This window comes from Myxocyprinus asiaticus, chromosome 5 (genome assembly GCF_019703515.2).
Source record: "Myxocyprinus asiaticus isolate MX2 ecotype Aquarium Trade chromosome 5, UBuf_Myxa_2, whole genome shotgun sequence".
NCBI classification, from domain to species: Eukaryota; Metazoa; Chordata; class Actinopteri; order Cypriniformes; family Catostomidae; genus Myxocyprinus; species Myxocyprinus asiaticus.
This window is the reverse complement of record NC_059348.1, coordinates 45,290,968-45,307,526: the sequence shown is the minus strand read 5'-3', so window position 1 is coordinate 45,307,526 and position 16,559 is coordinate 45,290,968. Positions and strand designations below refer to the sequence as shown.

At 37.0% G+C, this 16,559-nt stretch overlaps 1 protein-coding gene across 6 annotated transcripts in view; it reads right to left on the bottom strand.

Annotated features, from left to right (window-relative positions):
• The window catches only part of LOC127440440 (protein EFR3 homolog A-like), a 73,527-nt gene that overhangs the window by 56,730 nt on the left and 238 nt on the right, over positions 1–16,559 (bottom strand). For 5 of the 6 annotated variants that reach the window (XR_007897132.1, XM_051697008.1, XM_051697004.1 and 2 more), the window contains exon 2: positions 16,402–16,506. Coding sequence is in view for 4 of the 6 variants with exons in the window: in XM_051697004.1 (XP_051552964.1) it covers positions 16,402–16,411 (10 nt within the window). In the remaining 2 variants the exon portion in view is untranslated. Of the gene's footprint in view, positions 1–16,401; positions 16,510–16,559 lie in introns of all 6 variants that reach the window. The other variant, XM_051697005.1, reaches the window with a different exon arrangement.

Genomic DNA, 16,559 nt, shown 5'->3' with positions numbered 1-16,559 from the left:
CCCACCTTTAAATCCTAAAGACATGAATTGTAATTTTGCAATACATGTAGGAAATCATGTCCACTCACATTAAAATGAAGACTTCAATCATATCAGTAACCTTATAAAAGCTGCTTTATTCTACATGGAGAGGGTCCACACATGGGGGCTGCCATTTTAGAATCACATGACTAGCTGAATACTACTCGCTTAATCTCAGTAACCGTCCTGTTATTTGACACTTTCACTCATGGCTGACTGTGAATACTACATTTCTACAATGGCATCTAGAATAAATCATCTGTCCTTTGATAATGATTTGGGTCAAATTTAAAGGAAAACTATACGAGTTGCTCTCCGTGGTGCTGCAGAATTTTGAGCAGCCTCTGGAGTCGTAGCTGGGCACTGCCAACAGACGCTGAACAGAGGCAGCCGTGTGCAAAATTCAAAGAAAATTACGGTTTTTAATTTTAGAATGCACCATGTCGTCCGCCAGATGCACCCGGGTTTCATATACTGTATAAGCAAAAGGGACATTATAACTGAAAAATCTCCAAATGAATCAGAATCGATTCAAATGGTTTCAAATTTGGAATCAAAAGCTTGTGAATTGGAATAGAATCAAATTGGGAAATATGTATCAATACCCAGCCCTGCTGCAAAAAGTGGAAGTATTAAGAGTACACTAGCATATAGAAAGCATTCGAATTAGAATAGAATTAAATTGGGAAATACGTATCAATATACCCAGCCCTACTGCTAAAGGTGGAACTATTAAAAGTACACTAACATAGATGGCCTCAAAGCTAACAGACATGGACTAAAAGCAACAAACTACAATTCTGATTTTGGGGATTTAAAGTTCCATAGAACCCAAAAACCAGTTAACAAACATACTGTAAAACTCTCAAATCCAAAATAAGAGACAACATAAATAAATAATATTATTGCCAAGGTCATTCTGAACTTAAAATCATCAAGCTGTCATTTTTAGTGGTCTTGTTTCTTTGAATGTTGCATGTTTATTATGAGGTGTTCCTCTAATGCATTGTTTGGACAAAAAAAGTTCCATTTCATAACAGAGACTAGTTATACAGTCGAGGCCACCAGGGGGCGCTCACCATGCGCAGCCAACCCTAAAGCAGGGTGCAAATCCCACTTCCCACTGGTGCCTGTTGAATCCCCATTACTGCCAACACGTGAGCATCTGGGGAAATGAAGAGATTGATTCAGTGCCTGCAAAGACAATCCTCTTAACCTTATGAGGACCTGAAATAGCTTAAGAGTTTGAAGAGCGAGAGCAAAGCTTGAGAGAAAGCTACCATAACAGAATTACCATCTATCTTGGACAGGGACCATGATGCATAATAATGAATACAGTAACTTTAATATCTGTTTGAGCACGTATAACCCTCGGGCATACTGAATGCATCCATGTGAACATGTATTTTACACACAAGTGCACTTAGTAATCAGTGACTATGTTAAACCTCATCTGTCTAAGATTACAACTGGTCTGGTTTAATCTGCCTGAAGATTTAAAAGACACAGTCGATGTCCTACCTAGAAGGTTCAACTTGAGAATTTTACCTAACCTTTACTCTAACCTAGCATCTGTGTGTGCTTTGAGTTTGCTTTAATGTGTATATGCGGCTTACTGTTGTTATTTAGAGTTGAATATCAAAGTCTGTGATGCAAAAACCCATAATCCTTGTCTGTCCAGCAGAGTGCAGATAGAATATATTCAAAACATACACTCACAAACACATTGATATACTGTGCTAAATTGTATGGGTCAATAAAGTGAAGGGCAGATAACAAAATATGCATGAGCTTGTCAATACTGAGAGAAAAAGGATGCGAGAGAAACCTTCTTTATCGCTTGCCAACATCCCACTGGTTTTACAATTGAAAGAAATTTAGCACGCAGTTGCAAGCTGTGTATAGTCTGCACATTTTTGGTACACTTAGGCAATCATTAGCCAGCTACTATTTCCCATATGCATTGCAACTGTCTCCAAACTTCTGTTGCAGCTTTTTAAAATAACAGAATTTTGGGAACACAGCAGGCAGTAATGATTCAGTTTGATCAAACTGAAAACAGGCTTCTGACACTGCCACAGCTGACGCAAGTGAGTGAAAACATGTATCTCTGAATGGTGCGATTAATGTAAATATTGTATGCAGTGTTGCATGTGCTCGATAAATTTACATGGTCTATAGATATTGGAACTGATACAAGGGGGGAACCACTTCTATTAATCTGCCAATGCTGATGATCTCAAATTAGTCAAATATCAACCGATTCATTGGCATCACAGATAAAACGGTCTATAACTAGTTCTAATTGTTGCTTTATTCCTAATATTTTGCCACTGTAAAAACATTTCATCATTAAAAACAATTCATCAAGCATTTTTCGTGCCTTGAGCCTTTTGAATACGTTCCCCAAAAGAGATTTGTTCAGATTCGTTCACTGATTCGTTCACTCACCATCTCTGCATATTACATACAGTATTTACACCAACAGATGGTGATAAAATGGGTCTTTTATGGGTTACGAGTGAATCATTAATGGAATATTGTCTAAGACTTGGATGCATGGATGCAGCATCATATAAAACACAATAATTTGTAGTTAAGGATGCCATTGTAGAAATTCACTATTCACAGTCAGCGATGATTCATTTAATGCATGTGTGAAAGTGTTTAATAACAGGGCGGTTACTGAGATTAAGCAAGTAGAACTCGGCTGGTTTCATGACTCTAACATGGCAGCTCTCATGAGGGGACCCTCTCCATGTAGAATAGTGCCCGACCGATATATCGGTCGGCCGATATTATCGCCCAATATTAGCATTTCGCCGATATATCGGTATCGCCGTATATGTTTACCGATATAAAAACTTTTTTCAGAACATATAATGCAGAAAACAATGCTTTAGAATTGGTGTAATAGCGTAGTTTGTTCAACAGAGCACGCTCTGACTCCACTGTTTACTGAGCTGACGGTGGCTCTGCAGATATGGCGGAGTTAAGCTGTGTGTCTTCACAGTAAGTTGCTAACTAGTTTGTGAAATACATACTGGAAAGTTAATAAACAATGACCCCATCATTTTTCCTTTTCAATATTACTAATATAAAAGTTAACTCTGTCCCTGACAACCATGTCACTCATGTTTATCTTTGCCAGTGCAGTCAGTAATGTAGCAGATTGAAAGGTAAACATCAGAGCATCTTTTTGCAGCTTAGCAGACAATGGTGCGGTGGTGGATTGTGTCTGTTGAGAGTTGATTTCACGCTATGTTATTACCTAGTTGGTGAGACACAATGCTGGAAAGTAAAATAAACAACGTTCGTCTTTTACTCTCCATGACAACGAGCTTATAGCTAACTAGCTAATCACGTAGCTACTTTCATTGTTGTCAGCTGAGTGGAAGCTAATGTGTAAACGTATTCACCAAACTGTTTTGTTCAGGATCCACAGTTTGGTACCCCTTTCAACCAAACAATTCCAGTCTTGCATTTATAAAATGTAATATTTAGAAGTCTGGTAATCCACCGTTGAAAGTTTCCCCTGAACTTGTATAGCAGAATACAATGTAACACCGCTGCTTATCTGTTTATCTTGACTCTGCAGTTTTAATACAGTCAGCATTTGACTGATACTAAACAGTACTGATGTTTATTTAGCCATTTATTTTATTTTTATTTATTCTTTATTTTAAATGGTCAGCATTTGACTGATATTAAACATACAGTACTGATGTTTATTTAGCTATTTATTGTATTTTTATTCATTATTTTCTCAGAGTTCATTTCTAGAATTTGTTGACAATGTATAATAATAATGTCAAATATTCTTTGATAAAAATATTTAAGAAAGCAGCCTTCTGAATACCTTTGCATAGTCATATCGGTGCAAAATCAGTGAAAAATCCACAGAGAAATGGTCTGTTTTCATTCCAGCTCAAAAATTTACTATATCAGCCACCATATCGGTAATCTGTGAATTTTCCCTCTCTAAAATCGGTATCGGTCTCAAAAATCCCATATCGGTCAGGCTCTAATGTAGAATAAAACAGCTTTTATATGGTTACTGATATCTCACATGAGTGGTCATGATTTTATACATATGGTTCAAAATTACTATTCATTTCTTTAGAAGTAAAACTTTGGTAACACTTTCTATGAAGCCCATATTTATAATGCATTTGTAATTTCTCATAATACACCTTAAAATATGTTATAACTTCTCATAAATAATTGTGACCAGAATTTTAATACATTATAATACTTACCTATTCATAGTTATACCTTAGAGTATAATGCATTATAACACAAGCAACATTTAATTTTATCGGCAGAAGTTATAATGTATTATATACACTACCAGTCAAAAGTTTTGAAACGTACTCATTCTTTATTATAATTTTTTTTCACATTTTAGAAAAATAGTAAAGTCATTAAAACTATGGAATAACATAAATGGAACTATGGGAATTATGTTGTGACTAAACAAAATCCAAAATAAATCAAAACTGTGTTATATTTTAGCATCTTCAAAGTAGTCACCCTTTGCCTAGAATTTTCAGAAATGTACTCTTGACATTTTCTCAACCAACTTCTTGAGGTATCACCCTGGGATACTTTTTAAACAGTATTGAAGGAGTTCCCATCTATATGCTGGGCACTTATTGGCTGCTGGGCACTTTATTATCTGGTACAAGTCATCAATTTCAAAAACTTGTTTTTTTTTTTATTAAATTTTATATTTATAATGAAATAAATTAATATGGTGGCACAATTATATTTTTGTCTACAAAACTAATTTCAAACATTTAAGCATATGCCTTCAGATCAAAAGATATTTAAGATCATGAGAAACATTTCGATCAAGTGTTTAAAAACTTTTGACTGGTAGTGTATATCTGTAATATATATAATAGATATGCTTTAAGTAAAGTGATAAAGCAATGTCTTCTTATAAACATCCATAAGATATTTTAAAGTGGTTATAAGACATTACAAGTCATGATGGAAGTTATATACATTACATGCACAAAATACAAAGTAGCACATATTCAATGTAAACACTTAAGGTTAAAATATATCAGAAACTCTAATGTTGATCATAAATGTAAACACCCAAGAATAAATAAAATAATCAAACTGATTCTATACTGGACTCTATTCAATAAACTTTAATGTCTGTGCATCTTATTTGGAGACTTATTTTATAAATAACTTCCATTATATAAGTTTGACTTGTAATGTATTGTATGTTACAAGTTTATGTTATGGCTGTTTATAAGAAGATATTGACCTTGTAGCTTAAAGCAGGTAAAGACAACTTATAATATGATCACGTCATAAAGCCTTTTGACTGTTTACACTAAACAGCACTTACATGATTAACTTTATTAACTTCGGCTGCATTAAAATTGGATGTTGCTTGTGTTATAATGCATTATACTGTAAAATATCACAATGAATAGGGTAAGTCTTATAATGTATTATAACTGTAGTTATAATTACAGTTGAAGTCAGAAGTTTACATACACTTTACAACCACTCCACAGATTTCATATTAGCAAACTATAGTTCTGACAAGTCGTTTAGGACATCTACTTTGTGCATGACATGAGTAATTTTTCCAACAATTGTTTATAGACAAATTGTTTCACTTTTAATTGACTATATCACAATTCCAGTGGGTCAGAAGTTTACATACACCAGGTTAACTGTGCCTTTAAGCAACTTGGAAAATTCCAGAAAATTATTTCAAGACTTTAGGCAATTAGCCAATTAGCTTCTGATATTCTAATTCGCTAAGTGGAGTCAGTTGGAAGGGTACCTGTGGATGTATTTTAAGGCCTACCTTCAAACTCAGTGCCTCTTTGCTTGACATCATGGGAAAATCAAAAGAATCAGCCAAGTCTTCAGAAAAAAATTGTGGACCTCCACAAGTCTGATTCATCCCTGGGAGCAATTTCCAAATGCCTGAAAGTACCACGTTCATCTGTACAAACAATAGCACGCAAGCAACATCCCGCTCAGGAAGGAGGCGCATTCTGTCTCCTAGAGATGAACGTAGTTTGGTGCGAAAAGTGCAAATCAATCCCAGAACAACAGCAAAGGACCTTGTGAAGATGCTAGAGGAAACAGGTGGACAAGTATCTATGTCCACAGTAAAATGAGTCCTATATCGACATAAACTGAAAGGCTGCTCAGCATGGAAGAAGCCACTGCTCCAAAACTGCCATAAAAAAGCCAGACTACAGTTTGCAAGTGCACATGGGGACAAAGATCTTCCTTTTTGTAGAAATGTCCGGGTCTGATGAAACAAAAATGTAACTATTTGGCCATAATGACCATCCTTATGTTTGGAGGAAAAAGGGTGAGGCTTGCAAGCCGAAGAACACCATCCCAACTGTGAAGCATAGGGGTGGCAGCATCATGTTGTGGGGGTGCTTTGCTGCAGGAGGGACTGGTGCACTTCACAAAATAGATGGCATCATGAGGAAGGAAAATTATGTGGATATATTGAAGCAACATCTCAAGACATCAGCCAGGAAGTTAAAGCTTGGTCGCAAATGTGTCTTCCAAAAGGACAATGACTCCAAGCATACCTCCAAAGTTGTTGCAAAATGGCTTAAGGACAACGAAGTCAAGGTATTGGAGTGGCCATCATAAAGCCCTGACCTCAATCTGATAGAAAATTTGGAGGCCTACAAACCTGACTCAGTTACTGTCTGGAGGAGTGGGCCAAAATTCCAGCAACTTATTGTGAGAAGCTTGTGGAAGGCTACCCAAAACGTTTGACCCAAGTTAAACAATTTAAAGGCAATGCTACCAAATACTAACAAAGTGTATGTAAACTCCTGACCCACTGGGAATGTGATGAAAGAAATAAAAGCTGAAATAAACCATTCTCTCTACTATTATTCTGACATTTCACATTCTTAAAATAAAGAAGCTATCCTAACTGACCTAAGACAGGGAATGTTTTCTACTATTAAATGACAGGAATTGTGAAAAACTGAGTTTAAAAATATTTGGCTAATAGGGCTGAAACCATTAGTCAACGTTAACAACAACATCGACAATAAAAAAAATTGTAGACACAAATTTTCATTGTCGAATAGTCATTCGATATCATTTAATGCAACATGAGATCACATTAAACTCTAATGATGACGCGCATGAGCAGCACTACACCTCGCGCCTGTCTGAGGAGAGGAAGAATTACATAGCTCACAGTCCAGATGCACTCTAAATTTTCCAAACAGTTTCAGGTGATGTAGATCACAAAGTATAAGGGAATAATACAAAATAAGTAAATACAGAAGCACTCTCGTTGTGGAATAAGTGGAGCCGGACCTTTTTAAAGGAAACACCCTGGCATTACATCTTAAATGCAGTTATATTTAATGCGTTGTAGCTTTATTAAAGTTCAAATAATACGGAAGCAGATCATGTAAATAACTACAAAATCGGAAACTGGCATTTCTCTGTGCGCTCAGCGCCACTTCTAAGAGTTGTGCGAATGTCCTGATATAAGGGGGAGAGATTGAAACTGCACCCAGCTGAGGTACACTCTGGCACGGGTACACTTGTCCCTCAAGCGCGCACGCTTGCTGCAGCTAGATTATAACGTAATGGCTTGAGATTTATTTAATCATACTACGTGTGTCACTGTGCATTTCTTATCGTGAAGATAATTGGCAATACGCAGCTTTATTAATAAGAGAGAGGGTTTTTTTGTGAGTTAAAGATGGATTGAAGTAAACAGAAAGGTGAGAGAAGGTAGTCTTCGCCGCATTATACACTGCAACAAAATATGTTTTTGATTTGTTTTTGTTTTGGCTTGTTTTTCCATATAACTATATAAAACTCCTTTAAAACAACATACATTTTCTTTAGCAGCTATTCTGCAGAATAAAACAAATTATTATCTGAGAATGTTAAAATATCTAAAAATCCTTTAAAAAAAGATGCATTCACCTGAGAAGCAGCATATAAGATATTTAGACATGCTTTATAGAATAGATCTTGAATATAAGTGTATTTTGTCTTTACTGCACTCACAGAAGCATAACCAAGTGAAAAAATACACTTATATTTAAGATAAATTCTCTTAAAGCAAGTCAAAATATCTTATATGCAGCTTCTCAAGTAAATGTATCTTGTTTTAAGGATTTTTAGCTAATTTTAAATGGAAAACAAGACAAAAACACTTGATAAAAATAGGAAATTTTGCAGTGAACTTCTTTACTGAATTAAACTTGTTAGAGATATTTTTAAAAGAGGATTTTGTCCTCTTTATTGTTAGTAAGCACATTTAATACAACCTTTTAAGTCGTGGCACAATCGGTTAAGAGCTAATGATTAATCATTGCAATAATCGCTGAATAGTCTAATAATTGTTAGATTAATTGTTAGTTGCAGCCCTATTGGCTAAGGTGTATGTAAACTTCTGACTTCAACTGTATTCATGAGAAGTTATAACTTATTATAAGGTATATTAAGACATTAATATACATATACATATAAGACATTATGAATTCAGTATAATGCATTTATAATGCCTTTACAATGCCTTATAAATATGGGCTTCATAGAAAGTGTTACCAAAACTTTTTTAATGAGGAAAAAATACTGAGTGCACCATCAATTCAACTGATTCGTTAAAAAAAAAAAAAACACACAAACACACAGTTGCTCACGACCGAAACAACGTATGTAAATGAGAACAATTGGTTTGCTTAAAAGATTTGTTTACAAACATTGAATCAGGTCCTGGGTAGCTCAGCGAGTAAAGATGCTGACTACCACACCTGGAGTCGTGAATTCGAATCCAGGGCGTGCTGAGAAACTCCGGCCAGGTCTCCTAAGCAACCAAATTGGACCAGTTGCTAGGGAGGGTAGAGTCACATGGGTTAACCTTCTCGTGGTTGCTATAATGTGGTTCTCGCTCTCGGTGGGGCGCGTGGTGAGTTGTGCATGGATGCCATGGAGAATAGCGTGAAGCCTCCATATGCGCTATGTCTCAGCGGTAACACGCTCAACAAGCCACGTGATAAGATGCGAGGACTGATGGTCTCAGACACGGAGGTAACTGAGATTCGTCCTCCGCCACCCTGATTGAGGCGAGTCACTACGCCACCACGAGGGCCTAGAGCGCATTGGGAATTGGGCATTCCAAATTGGGGAGCAATTAAAAATAAATAAATAAAATACCTTGAATCATTCACAAACTAAAATGAATCAAACTACATATTTAACTATCCTATATTTATGTCATTTAAAATCAGGGGCGAAGAAATTGTAGTTGGACGCATAAAATGACGGCTTTAAGACCCAGCAGAAGCCTCTGCCAACTGGTCACCTCCATGAACTGAAAAAACGAACATGCTGCAAGCGGTAATCTACCACGGACAGTGTCCACTCCTTTTTATTAAGGACTACTGGGCGAATAACGTCAGAGTCAGATTTATTGTCATTTTTACACATAAGGCTCTTTTAAGAAATTACAGTACAACATTTATCATACATCCAAGACAGAAGACAAAAAATTAATCTATAAGACACAATTACACAGTGAATATAGATATACAGTATGTGCTATTATTATAGCATTATGTCACCTAATTAATATTCATGAGCCAAGATAATAAGATTTATGATGTGCCCATTCCCCACCCCAACTTCTCAAATTGTTCCTACATCCCCATTTGGAAATATCTGACAGGATGCAAACACACTCGCAAAAAAACAATACAATACACATACTCTCACGCCAATAAGACCTACCAGCATCAGTGCTCTCTGAGTCCATATCTGTGTCTGCTCACTGGACCAGGGAGACAATCTCTGCGCCAGGAAACTAACCATATTCTCTTACATACACAAACACACACACATATCTGCAAGAGAGGTATTTAATTCTGATGATGCAGATGTTTTGGCATAAATTGGCACACTGAAAAATTTGCTGCAATGTCAACATGAGCATCTGCCCGAATAATGCCACCATGCACACACACACACACACACACACACACACACGACCTGCACAGAACACACGCCTGCCGCCGTTCCCCTTGATGTTTTCCTCTCTCTGAATCTTCACTAAAACATTTTCCACTGCGCATATGAATGAGATGCGGACAAAAGGAAACTGAGGAACATCAACACAAAACAGACGACATCAAACACACACAAACACACACAGATCAAACTATCACACCCACTCAAATAGCCAAAGGAAGATCAAAATTTGCTTTGCGAACACACACATTATCATCTCAAAGCCATAAGAGAGAGCCAGAGAGATCCTTAAGAGAGAGAGAGAGATAAACACAAATAGCGAGATCCTTCAGAGAGAAATTGAGAGAGCCTTGAGAAAGAGAGAGACAGCAAGAGAGAGAGTGAGAGAGAGACTGGGCAGCTATTGTCCTCTGCACAGAGACACAAAGTCTTTTTTTTTTCTTTCAGATTTTCTACACTGATTTTAGGGGCAATATCTGTGGAATGGATTGAAACATGGTAAAGTATGTTAAACTGAGCTGAGAGTACAGTACTCTTATTGGAAGCAGAAAGCATAATCAAATTAGTCAAAATATTTATTACACTAACACACTGAGTTATTGTATTTTTGTATTTATGAGTGGCAATCAAATTCTCCTAAGGGTTTTTTTTTTTTTTTGGAGGATTTCCATGTGCAAAAATTGTATGTGGGCCAGCTTATAAAGTTGCAAACGAATAATTTATTTTAAATTAAATTATTAATCTATGATATAATAATCTGCCTTGCTATAATAAATCTACAAATGCATTTAATTTATTGACATTACTAGTTCCTGTTAATACAATTTGAAAACAAGCAGCTAAATTGTCATTACAGCTTAAGTACCAGAGGACATATGCTGGCCTGTATGGGGAGCCTTCCAATATTGTCTTGGACAATGGGGGGCATTGGAGTTTAAAAGGTTGTGAACCCATACAGGGTTGTAGGCATTTTGGCCGAAGCCCGACCACTTCAACCGACATGATCACACAGAAAGCGGACATGTTGTTTCCGAGAGTTCCGGTACCCAAGGATCTGCCACATTTTGCTGCCTCACCGACAAACGTCATCTGCTCCTGCGTGTTTACCTTCCACTGAAGTGGGACGGGAAGTGCATTGCGTCAGCAGCATGGGAAACCTGGGTTTGTATCCCACAGTGAAACCAGAAAGTAGTTGTGTTCGCCAAAACCAGGTGTGGCCAAACTTTTTCTACTGGGGGCCAGATGCAAAAAGGTGTTGCGGGCCGCATTGTTAAAAAATTAAAAAAAATAAGAAAAAGGCTAGATGCAACTAGATTGCCACTACTGCACCATATTTATATTCTATGCTTAACATTATGCCATTTTTAATCACATTTTGTATTAATAAAGGATAATTCTCTCAACAACAACACTTGCAATAGAACAGTGATGCAGGGTCAGAAATTAAAGGGGGCTCGGGGCAAAAATACCCCCCAAAAGTGAACGAAAATTCCCTAATGTTCAAAATGTATTTTTTATTTATTTATACCATATGATATAGTCCTTCAATTTCTACTTTAAGATTAGCATTAAACATTATGACATAAATGGGGGGGGGGGGGTGTTACAGTTTATAAAATATGCATTCCTCTTAAATATATTACAGCCTGTACAGCTGAAAACAACTTGTTTCACAACTCACTTTTGGCACCCCTCCACAGACAATTCTCCCAGAAAATGGAGCTAACCCGTGCCCCTTCGTGCAACAAAACTTACTGCTTTGGTCACTGGGGGCAGTGCTTCACATTTCAGTAATCACAGACGATTTAACTAAAGAAAACTCAACCTACTGTTTCCGATTTCACTGTGAAATCAGTCTGACTCAACTGCTTCCAGTTCCGGAAGACAGTGACTTGATTTAAAACCTTTGGATGACACACTGGATATATCACACCGTCTCTGTGAGTTACCAGAACACCACATAGTGACAGGGGCAAGGTTGGCGACTTCCATAACACCAGACAATCTCATTACAACTGACAACTTGATTTAATAAATGAGTTCAATCCAGGCACAAACTCATCAATCAAATCTTAACCAACGTAAATCTTAATCTGTATTAAATGCTAAAAAAGGACTGACAATATTCTGCTGCTGTGTGAAGGTGGCCGTAGACCTTTTTCCACAGACTGTGATGGCGAATTTCTGCCTTATTTAGCAGCGAAAATCTAGCAAACTTTTTTTATATGATAATTTTTTTTTAAATTGAGTGTAAGTTTATAACACTATGCTTTGTGTTATATAACCCTGGAATTAGTTTAAAAAAATGAATTACCACAGCTGTGAGGGAGTTTCAATTACAGCTGCTGAATGAGTGACAGTAAATTTGCCATCTTCTCCCATTTTTTTTTTCTTCTTGAAAGTCATTCAAATGTAATAGTGGATTTTTTATTTTGCTCTTGGAGCAAATGGGTAAGTGAAAATAATATTTGCTGTGGTCTCCCATTCACTGCTGTCGAAGTTTACCCTGCAATCGTTTACTTCTGCGTTCCAAAACTGTGAAAAAGGTCTATTGCATATTTAGAGATCCACTTTTTCTCTCCATTTTCCCCCAACTCCCATTTCAAGGATAAAGGGTTGTATTACAGGGCCCTGATTGCCCAGAAATAGACAATAGTGTGTCAAGTGTGTGTGTCAGAGCAGAGCAAAGAGGTTATCATACTCCCTCTGAGGGGTGTGGAAGTTGTGTTTGTACTTCAGTGGAGAGGTCACCTCACTCTCCCTCTGAGAGGCACGTGCTTGTGTGTGTGTGTGTGTGTGTGTGTACTTCTCTTTGGAATGCACAGCATCAGCAACAATAACCCTCAGGGGTGTCTAGTCTACTACGTCAAACTAAACTACACATTAAACAGTCTGATGAAACCAAATTTAACACAAAATTACATCACAAATGACAAACTAAGCAGCAATCAAAACCACATTAAACATCCAATAAACACGTAAATAAATCAACAATTTAATACAATATAACACATTTTTTTTGTGTGTCAAGAGAGCTTGCTTATACCGTTTTGTATTTATTATTTCGTTTTCTTTTAATGCTATATCAGCATCAATGGCTATTTTTATGGCAAGATGAAAGTAGTTTAAGAAAACATGCAGGGTTGAGAGGGTTACTTTTGAAATGTATTCTACTACAGATTACAGAATACATGCTGTAAAATGTAAATTGTAACATATTCCGTTAGGTTACTCATCATCAGTAATGTATTCTAAATAATTTGGATTACTTCTTCAGCACTGGTAGATTTTTTCACTTGTTTTGACTATAAAATCTCTGCCAGTACAGTAAGACAAAATACACATGTTAAAAATACATTCTCTCAAAAACCTAAATATCTTATGCAGTGTTGTTTCTAAAACAAGATAAATCAAACTGATCTTGTTTTAAGGATTTTTAGATATTTTTCCAGGAAAACAGTACAAAAAATTATTATCAAGAATACGATTTTTGCCTTAATATCAAAGATCTTACTAGAAAAAAGAAATGATGACCTAAGGTAAATTATCTTGATAAAAAAAATATGATTGTGCCTGGTAACGTGCATGTAAAATAGCTAGAAATAGTATTTTAGCTTAGCGTAAAGCTGACAATTTACACAAGGTTTATTTCTATTTCTTCTGCTCCAAACTTACTTCAAACTTACTTCTCTGTCTGCTCGTATGAATGTAACACATCATAAGAAAGTGTTTCACCGCTGTTCAAATGCTCTTTGGATCGCATCATTTATATGTATAAATGTTTTCCATCTGAAAGGACTAAATATTAAATGAAACAAATGACAATAAAATGCAAAGTAATCTCTTCAGTAATCAAAATACTTTTTGAATGTAACTGTATTCAAATTACCAATGATTTAAAGTGTAACTGTAGTGGAATACAGTTACTTATATTTTGTATTTTAAATACGTAATCCCGTTACATTTATTCCGTTACTCCCCAACACTGAAAACATGTAACGGTAACACTTTACAATAAGGTTCCATTTATTAACATTAGTTAACATGAACTAAAAATGAACAATACTTACTAAGCATTAATTAACCTGAGTTAATGTTAATTTAAACATATACTAATGAATTTTAAAAATCAAAAGTTGTATTAGTTTACATTATTTAATGCACTAACTAACATGAACTAACAATGAAAATAGTATTTTTATTAACTAAATAAAAAACAATTAATAAATGTAAACTGTAAAAAATATATAGATATTGTTAATTTTTTGTTCATGATACCTAATGCATTAACTATGGAATCTTATTGTAAAGTGTTACCAAGATTTCTTACATTACAACAAAAGCTATCCAAGATCTTTCAATTTGCTTATACTGTTGTGTATATATTTAAGTGGCTGTCAGTGGGCTGGACAGCTATACGTTATCTAAACATGGGAGTGATGATAAAACATGGATAAAGACAAAGCAAACATGACGAGACGAGGAAGAACTTGTTATATAAGGTTTTTTTTTCTGGCACAACAAAAGGCAGTTTTATTTGCCACTTAATGCTGCAACTTGCCACATTTATATAGAATTTACACATAGTGCGTGCATATTCGGGTGTTTAATCACGGATTAGAATGTGGATCATTCAATCAGAATTAAGAGTTGAAACTATAGTGTTTAGAAATATTAGTGTTAAGGCCAAAGTATACTTGGCGTGTCCACGTTGCTGATCGCTCCGCGAACAGTATGTGTGACTTAAATTTTGTCATAATCCAGTCCATGAGGCCTGACCGCGTACCGGCCAAATTTTCTCGACTCGCGCACGAGGTCATCATCTGTGCGCATCGCAAGCGCATGCGCCAGTCATTAACTCTACTAAAAGAGCATTACAATAAAGTTGTAGTGGGCATGTGTCAAAAATTTGTCAGATTATACATAATGTGAAGTAGCTGTTTTTGCACTGGTGCATACCAGTAAATAAAAAAGAAAATAACCCAATGAGATGGAGTGCATTTTATGTGTAAAGAAATTAATTCACAGAATTATCCAAAAAATAGGCAATAACACATGGGTACTTAATGTAGGCTATAACCCATTTTTCAAGGAATTTCCAGCAAAATAACTACATTGTGATACATTTTTTGCATACCTTAAAACAAATGCCAAACTAAACACAACAAAAACTAACAAATCCTACAAACACCAAATGAAACAACACCAAAACAATCCTCAAAAACACTAAACAAAATAATATCACAACATCAAACAAACTTTAAATCCTAACCTAACCCCAAAACAAACATATGCCAAACTCAATACCAAACAAAACTACATCACAAAAATTGTGTTGTCGCTGTCCTTTTCTGCATATCGCAGCCCCCTTCAGCATATTGCTGAGTCGTTTTGCGGCACTCTTCAGCCAGTCGCGGCCCATTCGGCATAACACGGCAGCCCCTTTCAGCTTATCGCTGCCCGTTCGGCCCCATTTCGCAGCTGGCCCATCGGGAGAAGTCCCGGTTCTGTCGCTGTCCTTTTCTGCATATCGCAGCCTGCTTCAGTCTATCGCGGTGTCGTTTTGCAGCCCTCTCCAGCCACTCGAGGTCCGTTCGGCATAATGCGGCAGCCCGTTTCAGCTTATCGCCACCCGTTCAGCACCGTTTCGTGGCCGGCCCACCGGGAAAAGTCCCGGTTCAGTCGCGGTCCTTTTCTGCATATCGCAGCCCGCTTCAGCATATCGCAGTGTCATTTTGCGGCCATCTTGAGCTAGTCGCGGCCTGTTCGGCATAACGCGGCAGTCCGTTTCAGCTTATCACCACCCGTTCAGCACCGTTCGGCCCCGTTTTGCGGCCGGCCCACCGGGGAAGTCCCGGTTCTCCCTATGCCCAGTCCGCCCCTGCGTGTGAGTCACATGAAGTCTTGTGAAGCTCAAACTGAGATTTTTATTGGAAGAATGAGGCACAAAAATCCTTGGCAGCAGGAAAATCTTATAAGCTCTTTAGAAACACTAAAATCAGAGACATCCAAACACATTACGTAAGATGTTTGTCTTGGACCCTGCAGAGTATGATTTTATGGTATCAGTGCCAGCACCTTAACAGAGTCTGACATGAGTCATCACTCCACTGTCCTGCATCAGATCATGGGTAAAACTGCAAAGACTGCAAAGCCAATGACCATGGGAACCCTGGTTATGTCGTTCTTAGATATATACCATGGTTTTGAATAATTTCCAAATGTATGTACCTTGGTATTTACATGGTACTCCAAAAAATACCATGGTATACACACACACATTCTGCAGCAAAATATTTACAGCACAAAGCGTCTTAAGTTATAGACAACGGGCTGTACGCTGTGACAGATTCGAGTACGAGTGCTTACCGGCAGGCATTCCTCCACTCGGTTCCGGCCAACCCGCGTCCGATGCACTGCTCCTGGCTCAGATCAGCGTGGATTGGGGTTTGCGTTCGACATAGAATCGGAACACTGCTGGGTCACACACACACACACACACACACACACACACACACACACACACA